This window comes from Pistacia vera, unplaced genomic scaffold (genome assembly GCF_008641045.1).
Source record: "Pistacia vera cultivar Batoury unplaced genomic scaffold, PisVer_v2 Contig678, whole genome shotgun sequence".
Classification (NCBI taxonomy): Eukaryota; Viridiplantae; Streptophyta; class Magnoliopsida; order Sapindales; family Anacardiaceae; genus Pistacia; species Pistacia vera.
Genome location: NW_022196532.1, coordinates 205,003 through 226,801, shown reverse-complemented (window position 1 = coordinate 226,801; position 21,799 = coordinate 205,003). Strand labels below are relative to the sequence as shown.

Here is a 21,799-nt window from a genome sequence, read left to right as displayed (position 1 = left end):
TGGTTATGCGTACGGCGCAGATAAGCCGTGAGGAATTTGTGACGTGTCGAAATGTCAGAGACAGAAAAAGCCTTCGCCGCATTAGGTCAAACGTCATTTTCGGTTTGTTTTGCAGTGGGGCCCGTTCAATCAGTGAGACTTCGCTTGCCCTCCACGTGTCACCAGCTTCACTTCATAGCTGCCGTCAACTGAACAAGTATTCTGTGTGGTGGTGGGCGGCTATTGCCAGTCTGCCACACCGCTCCTTTTCAAATCGAGGTACGTGTAATTTCGGCAAAAACGACACGCCGTCTGTTAACTAACCGCTAACTATGAATTCCAACAGCTTTTTTTTTTATTTTCAGGGAGAGCAATATTTCTTATGAATAATTGTAGTTTGATAATTCTCTCACACAAATTTTTTATTATAACCTTAACGTAACAGTTTATAATTAATTAATTTACAATAAATCTTATATGAGTTTCACATAAATCTTACTAATTAATTACGAATTGATCAATTATGAATTATCATATCAAGGTTATGAAAAAAAATTTATAAAAAAAAATTATTGGTGTAATATTTACTTTATTCCCTTATACTCATATTCTAAATGCAAATATGACTTAACACTGATCTTTTGTGAAATTAATTTTTTTTTTATTTATCAATTCAATTCACCATCATAATTGAATCAATTTCAACCACCTTTTTAAACTTTAAGAGCGACATTTTTTTTTTCCTATTTTTGTGATAATTAAAAGTAAATTGCATTACGCAACTTTAAGTTAGATCTTTGGATTGAAATAGATAAGGCTAAGTAGAAAATTTAATAGTGCATTGAAACTGAAATTTACCAAAAACGTGTACCTTAAATTATTATATAGAATTATCTCATATAAATCTCTTCAAAAAGTACTACAAGAACAAATTCCTCTCAATAATTTACAGGCTTTCATCAATCTACTAGATGCTTAATTGCACGTTCTACATGCTGCAATTTGTTGATATATTTTCTTATAATAAATTACTCCATACATGTTTGTGATATATCATATTATACTCACTACCAGATCATATTAATTAATACAATATTCCATTGAGATAATTACATTGAATTGTGTGATATATATAAAATATACAAACTCAATTGATAGGATTTTGGTTTTTAAAAAACTTTAATAAAAAATTTAAATAACATCTTTTGAATTTATAATAGGTAAAAATAGAAGAATTATCATTTCGTTTTCTGACATTCTGAAACATCTAACTTTATTAGTTATGTGTCTAGATTCAATCCCAGCTAGTGGGTTCCATTATTGCCTGGGCTTGGATAGTTTGAAAATGGGCTTAAAGGCAGTCCCGAAGGTCTTATAGTCATGGATTCCAGCGAAGCCCAGTTCTAAGATGGTTTTGTCGTAGACCGAGCTGGGACTGGCCCAACCTGGTTTAATCAACACTCTAGTAAAGCTGAGGCATCCACGCATGGATTTAAATTTTTTGAGAGAATTAATGGAATTATTTGAATTTTATTCCCTAAAGCAAATTTTATGGAATAAAATTGAATTGATTTTTTTTTTTCACACAGCTATCGCGCAAATTTTTTAAACAAGATTTTAATAAAAGTACAGATATTGATAAGATTAAGAGGTTAATGAATTATTTTCTTCAAAATAACAAATTATCGTTAGGTTAAAAAAAAAAAAAAAAAATCTGAATGGAAATGACGGTTGTGATCTGACTATCTGAGTACTAAAGTGGGTCCAGACATTGTTGGCATTTCACCGTACGCAAGGGTATAAAACGCTGGTAACTCACCCACCAAATCACAGCCCTTGCTATTGAAAGAGAGACAGAGACAGGAGAGAGCGGGACCAACGACCAAGTTTCAGGAAGAACAATAGCATTAACAGGTAAAATATCTCGCCATTTCTTTCTTTCTTCTCATTTTTTTAGTAGGTTGAGATTTTTAATTGTAGGTTTTCAATTAACATCTGGATTTAAAATTATTTCGATATATCTTAGTTGTCGAATCGAGAAATTAAAATATAGTTATTCTTTCTTAAGATTTGAGTGATAATTACCGCTTAAATTTTGCAATCAACTGTTTGCAGATTGTAAAATTAGCTCGGATCCATTCAGAGACTTGAATAATTTATAAATGCAAATGCAAGTGATAAATTGATGCAGTTGCTTCGTTTTCGATGAACTGAATTGTTTTTTTTTTTTTCCTCTAGTATCGACGTCTGTTTGAATGAATTCACTTTACTGTAGCTTCTGGTAAATTGTTAAAGTTTGGGTTATTTGGGACCTGACTGTTCAGTCAAGCTGAGGGCATTGCAACTGTGTGGTTCGACTGAGCTGAACTTCTCATTTTATTGAAACAAAAACGCCGAGAATTTTGTTCCTAGTTGCATTTTTAGAATGCATTTTTTTTTGTTGTAGAAATATATCTTCAAAAAACAATGAGTGAGGTTTGCCATTTTCTAGTAGGTTTCATTTTCTTCAGAAATTAGAAAACAAGAACATTATCTTGATGTTTAAGGGAAAGTGGTACAATATTGTACTCACAAATATGTTTTTTCTCTTATAGCCACTTTATGTTGATTGTGTTGTTCTTCAGTTCAAGATATTGTACTCACAAACACATTGATGCTAATCTTGTTGACTTTCTCTTTTATCAGTGTTTGGTCAGTGGCATTACTGATGGCATAAATGCCCGAAATAGTTTTATTCTAATTTTTTCCCTTGACATGCAGTAAAACTTTGAATTTTTTTCTTTGACAGGGCACCTCCATGCTGTTGAGTTCTGTGGCAAACTTGGAAAGAATGTGTTGACCATTATCATTTGCTTCTGGGTCAAAATGAAGCGATATGTTTACATCAATGATGATGAAGCATCACAGGATCTTTATTGTGACAACCGCTTATCGAACAGAAAATATACATTACTGAACTTCTTACCCAAAAATTTATGGGAGCAGTTCAGGTGATTTTGACAATATTAATGTTATTGGCTCTCATTTTATTTTCTTGTTAGTAAAAAATTTTGCCTTGTGCTTATAGGAAATAAGTCTAATTTCCATGTTAAGATCCTCTGCTACATCATCATTCTATTGTTGTATATTCTGCATTTTAAAAGTTTGATTGTCAGGAAGATACTTTATTAATAAAAACGCTGTTCTGGAATAGTTTAGAGTTTATGCATTCATATGTAAAATCTAGTATGCATTTCTGAGATATCTCTCTCTCTCTCTCTCTCTCATAATTTTATCCTTCTCTCCAGCTCTCCTTTTCTAACTTTTTTGTTTTCTCCAGCCGTTTTATGAACCAGTATTTCTTGCTGATTGCCTGCCTCCAGCTGTGGTCACTTATTACTCCAGTAAATCCTGCCAGTACTTGGGGTCCACTAATTTTTATATTTGCAGTCTCAGCATCAAAAGAAGCTTGGGATGATTACAATAGATATCTCTCAGACAAAAAAGCAAACGAGAAAGAAGTTTGGATTGTTAAACAAGGCATCAAAAAACATGTAAGGAGAATTTTCTCAATCTTCTTTTCCATTTCATATTTCTGCTGTTTAATGTTTGAAATTTAATTGGAAAAGAAAGTTAGAATTTTTAGCAGTTGATCAAGTGTATTTGACTTGATGCTCTTTTTGTTCCTATAGATTTTATAATGTTATAGTCGTTACTGAATTGATTAGTTTGCTTCTAAGAGTAATGAATATAACTATAAGATCAGGAACATTGGAACTGCCTTGAAAAATTTGTGGCTGTTTCTTTGATTTTTCAATAATGTTCCAAGGACTTTTCTTCTTTTGATGAGAAATTTTGAATCCCAGTTATCAAAACTAAACCTAGCCCAAATTCTCTCCCAATTAACATTGAATGAATAGGAAAGTAATATCTTGAATTTTTTGGTAAAAAATGCCAAACGGAAGCTTAAAGTTGAACTCTGCCCTGCAAAGGGCAAAGAGTGGGCGTCTTCCTCTTTGTTAACGTAGAAAATCCTTCTATTGCTTCCGAGGAATCTTTTTTAAGTTCATCTCTTTTACATGACTTGATGTGTATATGGTGGATATTATTGGGGACATTTCTTAGGTTTGAGCTGATTTGTCATTGAGGTAAAATTATAATGATTTGCATTTGGTTAGGGATGTAGAGATAGTCATCATAGGAGCCCATAAACCTGAAAATAAAAGGAATTATTTATAGAAAGCACTTTATCTAGTTCTGAAGTTTATAGTATTATTTATTTTAGATGAATTTTGAAATTTATTTGCAACTGCATGTTAAATTCCTATAAAACAATTAAGTTCTTCGATTAAGGTTTTTGCAAGATGATAAATCTTTTTGACCTGTCACTGTTTCTTTATCTTTAAAGACTGAAAAATTAACAGTTTGTCTCTTTGTACGTCATTGGTGATTTTGCAGATACAAGCACAGGATATTCGTGTAGGTAATATAGTATGGCTTCGTGAGAATGATGAAGTGCCATGTGATCTTGTACTGATTGGTACCTCTGACCCGCAAGGCGTTTGCTATGTAGAGGTATATATACATTCTACATATAAAAGGTTAATATGATGTTTATATGGCACAGGATTCACCTGTATCAGATTTTGCAGTTTCTTATTTTTCATTCAAATGAAAATGATTTGACCACAATTTATTGCAAATTCATCATATAAGTACCGTTTTATTGCAAGCATCTGTTGTGTATCCCCTTGAAATACACAGATATGTGTCATTGTACTAGTTTCTGGCGGACTTCAGGTCGATTTAACTGTACTCTCAGCCCAATACAAGTTAAGTGCTTGCTTACCACTCCGATAAAAAGCCAGGCTGCATTTATTACAGCTCAGCCAAATGTACAGTCCTATTGCATGGGCATTTCCTTCTGTTCACCTGAAATATTCATTTTTAACCATAGACGAAACCTGAAAGTCTTTTAACTTTTGTTTGAAGCATAAAATTTAAATCACTCCTGTAGCTCTCTATCTAACCAATTTAAACCGTATATTATTAAGATTGTGAATTGTCAACTCGATAATTTATTGTGTAGACTGCAGCCCTAGATGGTGAAACTGATCTGAAGACAAGGGTCATACCTGCTGCTTGCATGGGAATGGATTTTGAATTGTTGCACAAAATTAAGGCAAGACATATTTTTTTTACTCATTATAAATGCAATATTCTTTGTAATTTTTCCAGCTTTATTCTCATCATGACATTTCATTATCTATCTGCCATGGCCAGGGTGTTATTGAATGTCCCGGTCCAGATAAGGACATTAGAAGATTTGATGCAAATCTACGTCTTTTCCCACCATTTATTGATAATGATGTGTGCCCTTTGACCATTAAAAACACAATTCTTCAGTCATGCTATCTACGGAATACAGAGTGGGCTTGTGGAGTAGCTGTCTACACGGGCAAGTTCCTATTAGAATGAAACGTCTGGGTCGTAACTAATTAAAGGACTAGTTTGTTCTTTGTGAGCTGTTTAAAGTTTCATATAGTGCTGTTACTTTTAAGGGTTGTTTATTAAAGAAGCAAAGCGTATTTACCTTATGCATGCTTTCATTTGGTAAGACATCTATGACACGGGGAGGAAACAAAATTGTACTATTTAGGTCGATTGTCCTATGCCTGTTTATGGGATGAGTTTAGGTTGACTCACTCTGGTTTTAACTGTACTTGAGGTCAAGATTTTGACATTGGTTTATGTCTGCTTTAAGCTACTACTAAATTTTTTTTTTTTTTTTGTTGTCTTAAAATTACTTTTAATAAATTTGTAATTACATAATATATATCAATGCTGTGGCCAAATTTGTCAATGTTAAAAAATTCAAATATCATTGAAGCTTATTTCTGAATATTGTCCCAGTTGGTATCCTGGCCCTTTTCATATTTTCTTTAAAGATTGGTCATCAATTGATTCTTGACCTCACCTGTCAATGTGATGGTCTTGCCATTAGTTGCAGCAATCGCTGAATTATCTATTATAATTTTTTAGGCAATGAAACCAAGCTGGGAATGAGTAGGGGTATACCTGAACCAAAGCTTACAGCTGTTGATGCCATGATTGACAAGTTGACTGGGGCTATTTTCGTTTTCCAAATAGTGGTTGTCTTGGTTCTCGGTGTAGCTGGGAACGTGTGGAAGGATACAGAAGCAAGAAAGGTTAGTAAGATTTTTTGAGCTTGTGTTTCTCAATCTGTTAAATTGTTGGAAGCATCTTCTCTAACATGCAATTGATGTTATTTTATGGGATGAATTTGTGGAGGAATGTTTGATGATACTACTAAGGTAGATGTTGATATTTTATGGGATAAGGATATAGGGTTGATTTTTTTTGCTTCTCTTTTGGTTTTGGTTTCTAATGAGTTTATGGGTGTTCTATTGTTTTGTTTTTCTATTTTCAATTTAGGAAAATTGGATAGTTGTAGTTGGATGATTGTGGATTTGGGCTTTTGTATATGTAATGAATTTCTTTATCCAGTGGACTGTTGGTCCACGCTTCTGTGATGGTTTTTCATATTAAAGAATTTCTGTTTCTTATCAAAATAAACAAATCAATAAATAAATGTTGTCTTTGTTTTGCATCCCAATTATGGCAGGCAAGTAGAACTTTTGATAAATGGTAATTTGTAAAGAAACACACCAAAACCTAGGTCAACCCTAGTGGACATTTAGTTTGGAAATTTGGCTGGAATTTATGGAAATGCTTGAATACATCTTTCAAAATTCTTGTTTAAACATAAATTCATGTCTGCCACATCTATAAATGGTTTTCATATCCTTGTCTAGAATCATTTCCTATGTCTTGTTCTCTAGATTGACTACCTAAAAGGCTTTTCCTTTGATATATATTCTTATTATGCACTGATGACTTTGATATTATAACCACTTTTATGTTTTTCTTTTTTAGCAATGGTATGTGTTGTACCCAAATGAAGGCCCTTGGTATGAGCTACTAGTCATTCCCTTACGGTTTGAGCTTCTATGTTCCATTATGATACCCATATCCATCAAGGTAATTTGCTAATAATTTTACTTTCCGACATTTTTTCACCTGGTTTGACATGATCATCTTTTAATTTTTGATGTCACACTATGTATATTTTAAAATATAAATTCTATGTGCTTCTAAGGATAGATTTATGGATTTAGATCATCTCCAAATGACTCTTTATATGACTTAAACTCTTTATTATAAAGAGTTAATCCATAAAAACAAGAGTCCAACAGACGTTTTATTCTTTAAATATAAATTAAAGAGTTAGTTTGGCTCACCACATCTAGAAAATCAAATTTCACTCTCTATCCTAATTTTAATTAATAAATTACAAGTTTCTATGCATTTATTTATTAATTCTCTCTCCTATTAAATCTCTTTCTTGAAAATAAAGAGCATTTTCATTAAATTTAAAGAGTGCATTGGATTTGAATAAAAATTTTGTTCTTTATATTTAAAAATTAATGAAGATACTCTTTGTATATATGAAATATGCTCTTTAAAATAAAGAGCACCATTGGAGATGCTCTTATAAGGTTGAAGTTCCTCTTGGCTAGTTGTATGGACTTATATATTATGTAAATTGTGAACCTTGGATAACCAAAAAAATAGTGTTAAAAATATTCCAATTTCATGTATTAATGTCATAATATGAACACCTACAAGGCTGTTATAATCGTCCTCTGTCATTGAATGGAGCTGGGTTGCATCTAGGGTTTAGAGCAAGCTTACATGTTTGTGCTACATGTTGGAATCATCTATTTTCTACTTTCAAATTGCTGTTCTGTTTACTATTGTTATTTTATTGATTTCATTCTAGTGCATTACAAGGTTGACCATAAATTTCAAGAATTCCATATCTAGTTTAGTGTACAACTAACTAAACTGCTTCTACATGGCAGGTGTCTCTGGATCTTGTGAAGAGCTTATATGCAAAGTTTATTGATTGGGACAATGAGATGATTGACCCTGAAACGGGAACTCCGTCCCATGCAACAAAGTAAGAATGTTAGGGACCTATATCTAGAGCTAATTACAGAATTCGATTTTTTCTGCATATATCTATAAGAGGTTTTTGTTACATGTGGCAGCACAGCAATAAGTGAGGACTTAGGGCAAGTTGAGTACATTTTGACTGACAAAACTGGAACCTTAACTGAAAATAAAATGATCTTTAGAAGATGTTGTATCAGTGGCCATTTCTATGGGAATGAGAATGGAGATGCCTTAAAAGGTTCTAATCCTCTCTTTCTTGTTTCTTTTGGGTGTATTATGCATTGATGCCTTCCCTTTTCTCACTTTTACATATTGTGTTTCTGATAAATATTGGTCTTCTGAATTGCTTGTATATTTATTGCTACTTCTAGGATCACTCCTAATGAAACATGCAAAAATTGGTTTCTGATTATATTACCATTGATACACAGATGTAGGATTGCTCAATGCTGTTGCAAGTGGTTCTCCTGATGTTATCCGGTTTCTTACAGTTATGGCAGTATGTAATACTGTAATACCTATACAAAGGTGATTGCAGCTTCTTTTTGGTTGGATTCTGGCCTTGATATGGCAGTCCTTCCTAAAATTTAAGCCATAAGACATGGTTTATTTTAAAATTCTTTGGTACTAACATGTAGTTGACATGTTTTGGATACTTTCTTGCCTGTAGCAAAACTGGAGCTATCTTGTACAAGGCACAATCTCAGGATGAGGAAGCTCTTGTTCATGCTGCTGCTAAGTTGCATATGGTTTTTGTCAACAAGAATGCAAATATTGTTGGTAAAACTCCTTTGCTTCTGGCTGTTTTTAAGATGACAATACTGTCAGTGGAGATGATACAGTTTCTTTTATTGGAATTTTTTGCAGAGATCAGGTTTAATGCTTCAGTATTGCATTATGAAGTATTGGAAATTCTGGAGTTCACTTCTGATCGGAAAAGAATGTCAGTAGTGGTGAGAGATTGTCAGAGTGGAAAGATCATCCTTCTGTCAAAAGGCGCAGACGAAGCTGTTCTTCCTTATGCTCATGCTGGTAACCTACTTATTGGAGCTATTTCTTGCTCAATCTGGAAATTTCTGAGACCACTTTATTTTGTGTAGAGAATACTATTCTTCTGAATTTAAGTTCTGGGTTTGATGATTACTAACTAGAGATTCTTTTTGGTGACCAATTATATGAGAAACCTGAATGATTTGATCTCATGGCCATTTGATCAGTGAAATCACTTATGTACTAAAAGAGTTGGGATCAAGTTTAAGGTCTTTTATGTTTTTTGGGTAGTGTATTTATTTACATTAAAGCGATAGTAAAATATGAAGTTTCTTTGAAGGAATGATATTTTATTTAGACAGTTAAAACATGCTATATCTGGAGTCATAACAAGAAACAATTTAATCATTAATACATATGATGCAGGGTTCAACCCTATCTATCTGTTGAATGAACTTTCCTGTGTTGACTGGTGTAATTTACAATACTGGCATGTGTTGGGCCTATTGGGGGTTGTAGCACAAGGCAAGGAGACATGAAATTATTATAAAATATGTTCTTCAAATGGTTATATAATTAGCAAAACAAAATTGTAATACACAGACAAGCCCACTTTACATCCTTTCTGTGTTCATGGATCCTATCCTTCTTTGCAGTAAATTAATTAAATTCGGGATGAAGCATTATTGTTGATGGTGAGAACAAGTGAAGAGATTTTCTTTACCTTCTTATCAACTGTCTTTGCTCTTGATCTCTGCAACTACATCATGTGTTTTCTATGACTTTTTGGTGTGGAAAAAAAATTCTTTGAGATGGCTTATTAATGTGAATTAGCTAATTATTGTACTTAGAATACTCTGCTTTCCATCTTAGAGAGAAAATGGAAAAAAAAAAAAAAAAGATAAACTTATTTTAAACTTAATAAAATTTTGCTACTACTTCAATGTGTTCATGTATTTGATAGATAATACCAAAATTTACTTCAGGGCAACAAACCAGGAGTTTTATTGAGGCTGTAGAACAATATTCACAATTGGGGCTTCGTACATTATGCTTGGCCTGGTGTGAACTAAGAGAAGATGAATATGCGGAGTGGTCTTTGATGTTTAAAGAGGCTAGTAGTACATTGGTTGATAGGGAGGTAAAGGGTGCAAATCTTGTCTGATTTAATTATTTACTTTTTCCAAACGTTCTGCCTATGTTTAGTAATCACATCTGATTCCTCTTTTCACTATTTTCTGTAGTGGAGAATAGCTGAGGTCTGCCAAAGATTAGAACATGATCTTGAAGTTCTTGGGGTTACTGCAATAGAGGACCGTCTACAGGTGAATTTTGCTATTGTTGTGGCATTAAGAAATGTTAATTTTAGCACAAAATATAGCAATTCTATACTGTTTTATTTCATTATTTGTCTAAGCGATACATTTCTAGTGGTATCCAGATATAAAGTTATTGAATTTACTTTCTAATAATTTTTCAGGATGGTGTGCCTGAAACAATTGAGACACTTCGAAAAGCAGGAATTAATTTTTGGATGCTAACAGGAGACAAGCAGAATACTGCAGTGCAAATTGCTCTTTCATGCAATTTCATTTCCCCTGGTACATTGAAATTGTTTTCCTTTACCCGTTTGTCTTATGGTATTTCAGGCCGCAAATTTCTTAGTAGTTGTCATTGCCTTCTGCTATTTATTTATTTAATTTTTTTTGTCACTCTCTTTATAAGTCCTGGGACTCGTGTTTGCAACTGAAAAAAACTAAGCCTGTTTTTGCTGAAGCTTTAGGAGGTGGTTAAATTATATGTTGAAGCTTTATTTAGTGCTACTTCTTGTTGTGTGGCTATTTACCCCCTTTCTTTTTTATATCTGCATATGCACACGTATTTGAATGTTAACATAATTTATGCTGAAATTTTGTAGGCTCGTTAATTTATCCAGAAAACTTTAGTATGATTAATAAGAATTAAAGCACACACTTCAAATGATAATGCAACACACATTATCTAGCTTACACTTGATTATTTTTTCAGTTTTATTAGCTGCATTAAATTAAGATGTTTTATATAGTTTATGCTGATATGCGTGGTGCCTTATTCCAGAAAAAAGAAGAGAACACGTTAAATTTAATTTATGCATATCCTTGATTAAAGAGCTGCAATTTGTTCTTCTATTAAATTATTGCCATCTACATGATGCTCTTGCACAGTTTTAATGGTACTGGTATGACATAAAATATGTTGCTCGTGAAAGCGTAACATGAGGTGTCACATAAAGTGTTTTTCACATTAAATTTATGTCACTGATTTTTTCCTCCCCATCCTCCCACCCCACAATTTCTTAACAGAGCCAAAAGGTCAGCTTCTGTCAATTGATGGAAAAACTGTGGATGAAGTTTGTAGAAGTTTAGAGAGAGTTTTGCTTACTATGAGGATAACAACTTCAGAACCCAAGGTACTTAAACAACTGGTTGATTGCAGGTTCAGAGTTGCTTCCTTTATTGATATTTTGGAAAGTATATTTCAGCAAATTAATTTTTCTGTGTTTTTATTAAATTATTGCTTTCTTTAAGAACTGTATGTATTGAATGTTGGGGGTGAGTGGGGTATCTTTTGTATGTCTTTCTCATGATTTTATTGGGTTGGGGGAGGTTTTCTTACGGTTGTTTTCATATGGTTGGACAAAATTATGTGTGCAGAAGTTTCTATTTGTGATGAAGTGTTTTTCTTTTGTACTATGTAAGGATATAATCTTTTTCTGGATTACATGTGTATACAGAAACACTAATTAAAGGATAGATGTGTACATGGATGCATTGTCATTGCTTAATGTTTTGGGACTTTTGGTTTCTGAATCTAATATGATAGATGAAGGAAACTAGAAGAGAGAGACACTAGACATAGAGAAAATGCAGTTTTTGGGAAATATAAGTTAAAGAGAGGAAATTCAAACTATTTATAGAGAATCTAATTAATGATTGCCACTCTGATATTCACTTTATGTAACCAACCAGTGTTACATAATTGGCATAAGAGTGTTGGTGAAGCATAAGCTATGTGGGCTTTGAAAGTAGTAACTGTTGCTGTATTTTGTGTATTAAGCATACAACTCCTGATGTTTCGATCATCTCTAATGTAACAGCGATAATGATTTTTCAGTCTGTTGCAAGGCTAGGTGGTTTTGTTTAGCATTAATCTTAAGAGAATATTACATCTTTAACATAGGTGCTCTTTTTTTTTTTTTTAATAATTATTATTATTACTTTGCTAATTTCAGCCTTTAGAAGTCTCAAAAATTAGTTGTGTCTAAACATTTCCCTTTTTTCATTATTCTCCCTCTGTCAGGATGTGGCGTTTGTTGTTGATGGCTGGGCCCTTGAGATTGCCCTGAAGCATTACCGGAAAGCTTTCACTGAATTAGCAATATTGTCAAGAACTGCAATATGTTGTCGTGTGACACCATCACAAAAAGCACAGGTTCTTTTCAAATTTCAAGTTTGTCATACTTTATGTGGCTTTTGAATAATTGAAGACTATATATATATGTCCAGTTCTCACATGTTTATCTCCCTCCTTTTTTCTTTTTTTAATCATTAACTTCATCAAAGTTCACTGTGGTATGGAAGGTACACAAAGTATAGGCTATCAATGAAGTGAAGTTAAAGTTGATGTAAAAGGCATCAAGGGTTTGAGACCACCCATAAGTGTGTCTTGAATGATATCTGATTAGATTGGTTACAGTATTGGAGTTTTTGAAAAATATACATGTATGGAGGAACAAAGCTAATCCAGAGTTATTTTTTAAAGATAATTTCCAATTTGTCACTGACTGAAGAGAGTATTAGTTCTTTCCTCCTAGAAGATAGAATATGACTTGACTGAATATGTTTGCGATGTCTTTGTTTGAGAAGATGGATAATTACTTAAATGAATATGAAACTTTCTCATGCAGCTTGTGGAACTCTTAAAATCATGCGACTATAGAACATTAGCCATTGGGGATGGAGGGAATGATGTGCGAATGATACAACAAGCTGACATTGGGGTTGGCATTAGTGGGAGAGAAGGATTACAGGCTGCAAGGGCAGCTGACTACAGTATTGGAAGTAAGCTTTTTCTTTTTCTTTTACCCTGTTTGTGTGTTTTCTTTTTCATGCACTCATGAGACACAGAGTTCTGTTGTTTGCATGCATACTATGTTATGGAGGTTTCAAGGCAGGTGTTTTCTGTTTTTTCCCCAGTTCTCCTTAATTGAATATTTCCCTTTTTTTAAATTAAAAAAGGGAACATTGTTTATTACTTATTACTAAACCTCAAGCAGTTGCTTAAAATAAAGGTTCGCTTGGTAAATTTTAGAGAACCTGAACAAGAGGGATGGCTGATCATCTGAACCACATAATGATGATGATAGATAGATAGATAGATATGCTAAAGAATATCTTTTCCACGGCAGCCAGAATTTTGTCTACGTATATCTCATATTAAGCAATGTTTGGTGGAAATCAAATTACATAATCTTATCTTAGTGAAACATTCTTTAAGTGTGCTTGTTTCTCCCTTGTCACTTGTACTCCCATGGTCACTTGCTCAAGCTCATTTTAAATTATATTGTATTTAGTGATGATTAATACTTAGGTCATGGCTCAATAGGTCTACAATGCTTCCCATATTGATATGGGCAGGGGCTGTAAGTGGTTAACTTAGAAGCATCCTAGAGTTGACAATACTTTGAAATAGACTTCCCTCTATGCATAAGCTGATGGCAATAGACTCACGAGGGGATTATATATCACCAATGGGGTTCGACATACAGGTTAAGGTGAGACGGCAATCATTGGAGTTCTCATGGGAGAGAAAATGGACAATATGTGTGAGGAATAGCAGTTGTATTTCCTCATGCATGCCATAAAATAATGTAACTGTAATTTTGTTAGATAGATTTGCCATTTTTTACAAATTCATGTCTGTGAGGATATTTATCTAACTCAAGCCCACAAAGTGATGTTGTATGTGTAAAACTTTTGTCATGCTATATTATTATTATTGTTTTTAAATTACTTTAAAGGTTAAAAAAAAAAAAAAAAAAAAAAATTGTTTGGCCTTAGGATGAAATTTTATTGTAACAATGCTTTTCTGAATTGCAGAGTTCAGGTTTCTAAAAAGATTGATACTTGTTCACGGGCGGTATTCTTACAACCGTACAGCATTTTTATCCCAATATTCATTCTATAAATCCCTCTTGATATGTTTTATCCAGATCTTGTGAGTTACATTATATCGCTGCCCTTTTTTTTTTTTTTTTTTTTTCAATCTTGGTTCTCCTTAATGAAATCAGGTTGTTGCTTTGTTTCTGATATACTGACATTAGGCCATATTCAGCTTCTCTTTTATTTCAGGTGTCTCTGGAACTAGTCTTTTCAATTCTGTTAGCTTGATGGCTTATAATGTCTTCTATACTAGTATTCCTGTTCTTGTCAGTGTCCTTGACAAAGATCTTAGTGAACAAACTGTGATGCAGCATCCTCAAATTTTATTCTACTGCCAGGCAGGAAGGTATGCTGTTTATTCTCTTTGTAGATTGAGTTTTTGGGGTGTAGAACTTGGAACTTGCTGTATAAGCTATTATACATCTTACTGACTCAGGACCTTTATTGAAACAGGCTTCTTAATCCTAGCACATTTGCTGGATGGTTTGGCCGGTCCCTATTCCATGTGAGTGCTATCATTTGGTTTTTCTTTCTAGTTCACATTTCAAAATATCTTTGTGGATCCAGTTTTTTTATTTTCCTGAGGTTTTGACCCAGTACCTAAAACTTCTACAGATCTGTTATATACGTGAAACTTGATTTTAAATCATTGAAACTGGTTTGAATTATAAAAGCATCCAATTGTCCTATCTAATTTGAATAAACATGATAAACTAATTGAATATCAAGATGTAAGGTTGAAAATAGTTTGTGGACCTGGCGAACAAAACTTAATGGCAAACTTACTCTACAAATGAAAGATGTTGGAAATCTCTTTTAGGTAGCATGACTTCTGAGATCTTTTCAGTTTTGATATGTTTCTCTCTTCATATATCTGTGAATGGGACGGTTAGGAAGCCGAAGTAAACGGCTGTAGCTCTATGAGTTTGGAAAGTCCTCAGTCATGACCACCTGTTGTGGGCTTCTCTCAGTTCTCTCTAAAGCAACTTAATTCCCAACTAATGAGTTGATTTGCTTGATCATGAGAGTGATGGTGGATTCGATTGTTGTTATTTGTATTATTTTCTTCTTGTATCTCAATTTAATACTTGGGGCTATTGTAGGCAATTGTTGTATTTGTAATCAGCATACACGTCTATGCTTATGAAAAAAGCGAAATGGAGGAGGTTTCAATGGTAGCACTGTCAGGATGTATATGGTTGCAGGCTTTTGTTGTGGCATTGGAGACCAAGTAAGCTTGCATCTCATAAATATGTGTTTGGCAATGATTTTTTTTTTTAAAATTAATGAGGCCTTATTGATACTGGCTTGAGTAGCTTCTATTATGTTTGTAGGTGTGAAAAATCAGAGAGAACTAATAGTGTGTTTGTATTTCTTGTATTATGATCAGAAAATAATACATCAATATATAGGAAAATAAAGAACTACTATAGAAAACAAATAATCTAATCTAGGAAATGAATAATCTAACTTCCTATTTTACAGATTTTGTTCTTAATATATATTGATTACAATCCTAATATTCTAATATAGAATTATACACTTTAACACTCTCCCTCAAGCTGGAGCATACAAATCGAATGCATCAAGCTTGCTACAGATAAAATCAATGCGCGGACCCTTGAGAGATTTAGTGAGGATGTTTGTTAACTGGTCGTTGGAACTAACATGACTAGTGGTAATACATCCAGATAGAACTATTTCCCGAATAAAATGACAATCAATTTCTATGTGCTTAGTCCTCTCATGAAACACTAGATTAGAGGCAATATGGAGAGCAGCTTGGTTATTACATAGTACTTCATTTGTGACACTTCTACAAATTTCAACTCTTGGATCAGTTGCTTTAACCAAATGAGCTCACAAGTAACTAAGGCCATTGCACGATATTCAGCTTCTGCGCTTGATCAGGCAACAACAGTTTGCTTCTTACTTTTCCAAGACACTAGGTTTCCTCCAATAAGAACACAAAAATCTGAAGTAGAACGTCTATCAGACAAAGACCCTGCCCCAATCAGCATCAGAATATTCAACAATATGTGAATTACTCTCGTTCTCATATAACAAGCTTTTGCCTGGTGCACCCTTTATATACCTTAAAATTCGAACAATTGCATCTCAATGACTATCACATGGAGACTGTAGGAACTGACTTACAACACTAACAGAAAAGGAAATATCAGGTTGTGTGATAGTGAGATAATTAAGTTTACCAACCAATCTTCGGCATCTTCCAAGATCAGCCAGCGGCTCCCCCTATCCAGGTGAGAGTCTTAAATTAGGATCCATAGGAGAGTCTATTGGTCTGCAATCTTACATTCTTGTTTCTTCAAGAATATCTAGTGCATACTTTCTCTGAGAGATAACAATACCAGATTTGGACTGAGCAACTTTTATACCAAGGAAGTATTTAAGAAGTCCTAAATTTTTGGTTTGTAAGTATCCGAATGAATGCTTCTTCAATTGTTTAATACCATCTTGATCAGTCCCTGTAATGACAATATCATCAACATAGACAATTAGATAGATACATTGCCCTAGTATTGTATGTTTATAAAAGACAAAATGATCAGACTCGCACCGAATCATATCAAACTCTTGGATAACAGTATTGAATCGTCCAAACCAAGCACGGGGAGACTGTTTCAAACCATACAGAGAATGACGAAGTTTGCATACCAAGGTAGACTCCCCCTGAACAACAAACCCAGGAGGTTGCTCTATACAAATATCTTCCTGAAGTTTACCTTAAAGAAAGGCATTCTTAATATCCAATTGATGTAGAGGTCAATGTTGAATAGCAGCTATTGCTAAGAATAAGCGGACAGAAGACATCTTAGCAATCGGGGAAAAAGTATCAAAATAATCCATCCCATCTATCTGAGTGTAGCCCTTGGCAACTAGTTGGGTCTTTAAGCGATCAACCTGACCATCAAGACCAACTTTGACCGTATAAATCTAGCGACACCCAACAGTCGAATGTCCTGGAGGTAAGAAACTGACTCCCATGTGTGATTATGATGCAAAGCAATCATCTCATCAACCATGGTCTGACGCCATCCGGGATCAGAGAGTGCCTCATGAACATTTGAAGGGACATAAACAAAAGAAAGTGTGGACACAAATGCATAATATGATGAAGATAAACGATGATAACTTAAAAAATTATAGATCAGATGAGGGTTGCGAGTAGACCGCATACCTTTATGAATGGCAATGGGAAACTAATCATCAAGAGAGAGGACCGTGGCATTGGAGGAATCAAGAGCAGGATTGCCATCGACAGGAGCTTCAAGGACACTAGCCGGATCAGGAGTAGTACCTGTAAATGGAACAAGATTATGGTCTGTAATGGGAGACTCGGTAGTAGAAGACTGTGGGCCTATGATAGACTCAGGAAGATTGGAAATGGACGGTATAGGAAGGACCGTGGTTATTGACTCACAATCTAAGATAGAAGAAGAAAAGAATAGAGACGACTCAAAAAACGTAACATCAGCAGAGAGAAAATAGCGATGTGTTGATAGAGAATAACACTTATATCCTTTCTGAAGATGTGAATACCTTAAGAAAATACACTTAGTAGATTTAGTTGCCAGTTTGTCCTGACCAAGGGGGAAAACATGGACAAAGCATGTGCACCCAAAGACATGAGGAGGGATAAAATACAACGATTGATTAAGAAATAAAATGGAATGAGGTACTTTGTCGTTAAGGACAGAAGAGGGCATCCAATTTATTAAGAAACAGGCGGTCAAAACAGTGTTCGCCCAAAAATGAAAAGGGACTTTATTATGTAAAAGCAAGGTACGAGCAGTTTCAATGAGATGTCTGTTTTTACGCTCAACAACCCTATTTTGTTGTGGGGTATAAGCATAAGAAGACTGATGAAGGATTCCCTGAGAATAGACGAATTTAGTAAAGGGATTAGAGAAATACTCGCGAGCATTATCACTGCGTAATACTCGAATAACAGAATAAAATTGAGTCTTAATTTCTGCACAAAAAGATTCAAAGATGGAAAATAACTTGGAACGAGTTTTCATTAAGAATAACCAAGTACAGCATGAGTAATCATCAATAAAGGTAACAAAGTACTGAAAACCTAGAACAGATGATACACGATAAAGGTCCCCACACATCTGAATGAACTAACTCAAAAAGGGACGCAACTCGTTTATTGACACGCTTTGGAAAAGTGCTACGAGAATGTTTTCCAAGCTAACATGACTCACAATTTAAAGACGATAAATTAGATAAATCAGGATGCATCTTTTTAAGCTTTACTAAACTGGGATGACCCAAATGATTATGAAGGAGTGCTGGAGATTCAGTGACAGTGCATGCTATAGATGGTAGGTGGAGATGATAAAGGCGCTATGACTCATGTCCTGTGCCAATCATCCGTCCCGTGCCTCGATCCTGTATAATAACGGAGTCAGTATCAAAAGATATAAAACAATTTAAAGAGCGGATAAGTTGACTGACAGAGACAAGATTAAATGGACAATTGGGAATATAGAGAACATAGTCTAATTCTAAGGATGGAAGTGGTTTGACATGACCTACAACTTTAATAATAGCTTTGGAGCCATTGGCTAAAGTAACGGATAGTAAAGATGGAACATTAGTTAAATGAGAAAGTAAGTGAGGGTTACTAGAAATGTGATCAGAGGCACCCGAGTCAAGAACCCAAGGTCCAAGAGAAGAAGACTGAGTAAGTCATGCAAGTGAATTACCCGATTGAGCGATAGAGGCAATAGATGAAGAAGACTGCCTATTTGCCTGAAACTGGAGGTATTCTTCATAATCAGCCCCAGTAAGAGTTAATGATGGTTGAGTGTGTTCTTCAGAAGAGTCAAAACGAAGATCAGCCTGAGTAACATTAGCGGTCTGAGTAGGGCGACCATGTAATTTGTAGCATTTTTCCCTAGCATGGCCCCCAACTATGACAGTAACTACACTTGGGTCGTTCGCTTCAACTACGATCTCCCTATTCTCCTTTATAAATAGTTTGAGACTGAGAAGCCAGAGCAGAAGAGTCAATAGCGGTAGAACTGGGGACAGTACTTAGGGATGGAACTCGAAGTAACCTAGCAAATACTTCATCAAAAGATGGCACTGTAGCGCAAGCTAAAATCTGATCTCGTATAGGAGTGAGATCAGAACTAATAGCAGCAAGGGTTAGAACCATGAAGAATTTATCTCGTTGTGCTAGATATTCTGCAGTAGATTTACCAACGGGTAGGAGAAGATTGTACACTGCTTTGAGGGAGGCCATCTTACCAAGAAAATCTGACATACTCATATCCTGTTGTTTTAGATGAATGAGATTGGACACAATGGAATACAAGCGTTGAATATCATTGGTATATAGTAGTTTACCCTGACTCTATATCTCACAACATGTGCGGTATGTTTTGTAAATGGGATGCAGATTAGTGTCAATGGATTGCCATAATAGATTACATAATAAAACATCAGTTTTGATCCAGGAAGACTTATCTGATGTGATGTCAACAACTTTTGTGGTCAAGTGATCCTCCAGACCTTGACCTGTACACCATAACTCGACAGAGGCAACCCAAGAAGAATAATTCGCACTCTCAATCAACTTATCAATGGTGATTAGTGGGAGAGACAAGAAAGAAAAACCCTCGAAAATGGAGTTTGAGTTGGAAGTAACCATGATAACTACACAATCTGATCGGAAACTAGAACCAGAGGTAACACGGAGCAAACAAACAGATTAGAGCAGAAGATCCGCCGAGGACAGCGGCGGAATCCGGTGAAGTGGTCGGAGTTTGACGTTGGAGGTAGTAGAACCTTAGTGGGTTTTGCTCGTTGTCATCTTCAGAGCAAGTTGGTGCTGGCGGTGAGAACTGACGCTCGCTGGAAAAGGAGATCGAAGTTGGATCTATCAAAAAGAAACACCACGGGTAGAGGTGCGCGTGCGACGGCCGATGACATTGATCTTTGTGAGGTTTTGCCAACGAGATGGAGACGATGAGACGTGTATGGTTAGTTGGAGGTTCTGACCACCAGAGAGAGACACTTAATCGTCGTCGAAAAAAAAAAATTTTAATTTCTGACAATCTAGCTCTGATATCATGTGAAAAATCATAGAGAACTAATAGTGTGTTTGTATTTCTTGTATTATGATCAGAAAATAATACACCAATATAGAGGAAAATAGAGAACTAATCTAGGAAACAAATAATCTAATCTAGGAAATGAATAATCTAACTTGCTATTTTACAAATTATGTTCTTAATATATATTGATTACAATCTTAATATCATAATATAGAATTATACACTTCAACATTAAGGAATATGGACAGGAGAGTTTGATGGCTCATCCTTTCCTCATTGATTAATCTGTACTAACTGTCTCTGAGTTTTGATTGTCACATGCAGTTCCTTTACCGTGTTCCAACATCTTGCCATATGGGGGAATTTAGCTGCCTTCTACGTCATCAACTGGATCTTCAGTGCTATTCCATCATCCGGGATGTACACAATTATGTTCCGGTTGTGTCGCCAACCATCTTATTGGTTAACTATGTTGGTAAGTTTTCACCCATCAATACACTTCACTTTTAGTTTCTTATGCTCAGTATTATCGACGTTAGCAGGAAAAGTGACAAGGTGAAATTTAAGTTATGGAAGGTGTCCCCATTTATTTCGGTAGAAGGGATTATATACTGACTAAAATTGTAATTCCATTACAGCTCATAGTTGGGGCAGGAATAGGTCCAATCATGGCTTTAAAATATTTCCGTTACACCTACAGACCAAGTAAAATCAATGCACTTCAGCAGGCTGAACGTATGGGTGGTCCCATTTTGTCTCTGGGGACTATCGAACCGCAGGCAAGATCTTTAGAGAAAGAAGTTTCACCATTATCAATTACTCAACCTAAGAGCAGAAGTCCAGTTTATGAACCTCTATTATCTGATTCTCCAAATACTAGAAGGTCTTTCGGGGCAGGTACTCCATTTGACTTCTTTCCGTCGCAGTCCAGATTGTCTTCTGTTTACTCGAGAAACTGCAAGGATAACTGAGTTTACTACACTACTTATTTGATGGCTAGAAAATGTATAAGTCGCTATTTGAGCTGTAGGATTTTTTTAAAATTTTTTTGGTGATACCTCATTGTATCTAGTTGTTTCATAGGTTATACATTCACAGAACTCCATAAATTATTTTTACAGTGAAAATACAGGTATAATTTAATTACCTGAGCCTGAGGCTGAGCTTATGGGGTGGACCTGGAAGGCTGGAACTTACTCTGATCGATGTATTTCAACGATTGAAAGAAACTGAGTGATAACATATGGATATAATTGCCGTTTCAAAATTGTTTATCATGAATTTATGAATAAAAATTGAAATAAGGTAATACTATTGGTTAGCAAATTATTTATAGCGTAATTAATCTTCAGTAACATATATTGTATAGCTGTTGGCAAAGTATAACATAAATACGATAAACCGCATCAATTTAATCTTTACGTCATGTTAAACCTATAAATATAAATGATTTAATTAAAGTAATTTTAAAGTATATGGTTGGGTGTATATGTGGGTTATACTTCTGCTACTTAG

General features: G+C 34.6%; 1 protein-coding gene across 1 annotated transcript; it reads left to right on the top strand.

Annotated features, from left to right (window-relative positions):
• Nucleotides 1-1,825: 1,825 nt before the first annotated feature.
• On the top strand, nt 1,826-21,551 carry LOC116113313 (phospholipid-transporting ATPase 2). The gene is made up of 25 exons (XM_031399469.1): nt 1,826-1,893; nt 2,768-2,969; nt 3,299-3,512; nt 4,417-4,533; nt 5,048-5,140; nt 5,242-5,416; nt 6,001-6,167; nt 6,916-7,020; nt 7,905-8,002; nt 8,094-8,236; nt 8,430-8,526; nt 8,669-8,778; nt 8,866-9,030; nt 9,975-10,129; nt 10,233-10,313; nt 10,469-10,589; nt 11,331-11,437; nt 12,328-12,459; nt 12,935-13,088; nt 14,127-14,244; nt 14,362-14,535; nt 14,643-14,694; nt 15,293-15,420; nt 20,609-20,759; nt 20,923-21,551. The coding sequence occupies exons 2-25, from the start codon at nt 2,845-2,847 to the stop codon at nt 21,253-21,255; spliced, it is 3,315 nt and encodes a 1,104-aa protein (XP_031255329.1). The 5' UTR covers nt 1,826-1,893; nt 2,768-2,844; the 3' UTR covers nt 21,256-21,551.
• Nucleotides 21,552-21,799: the final 248 nt, after the last annotated feature.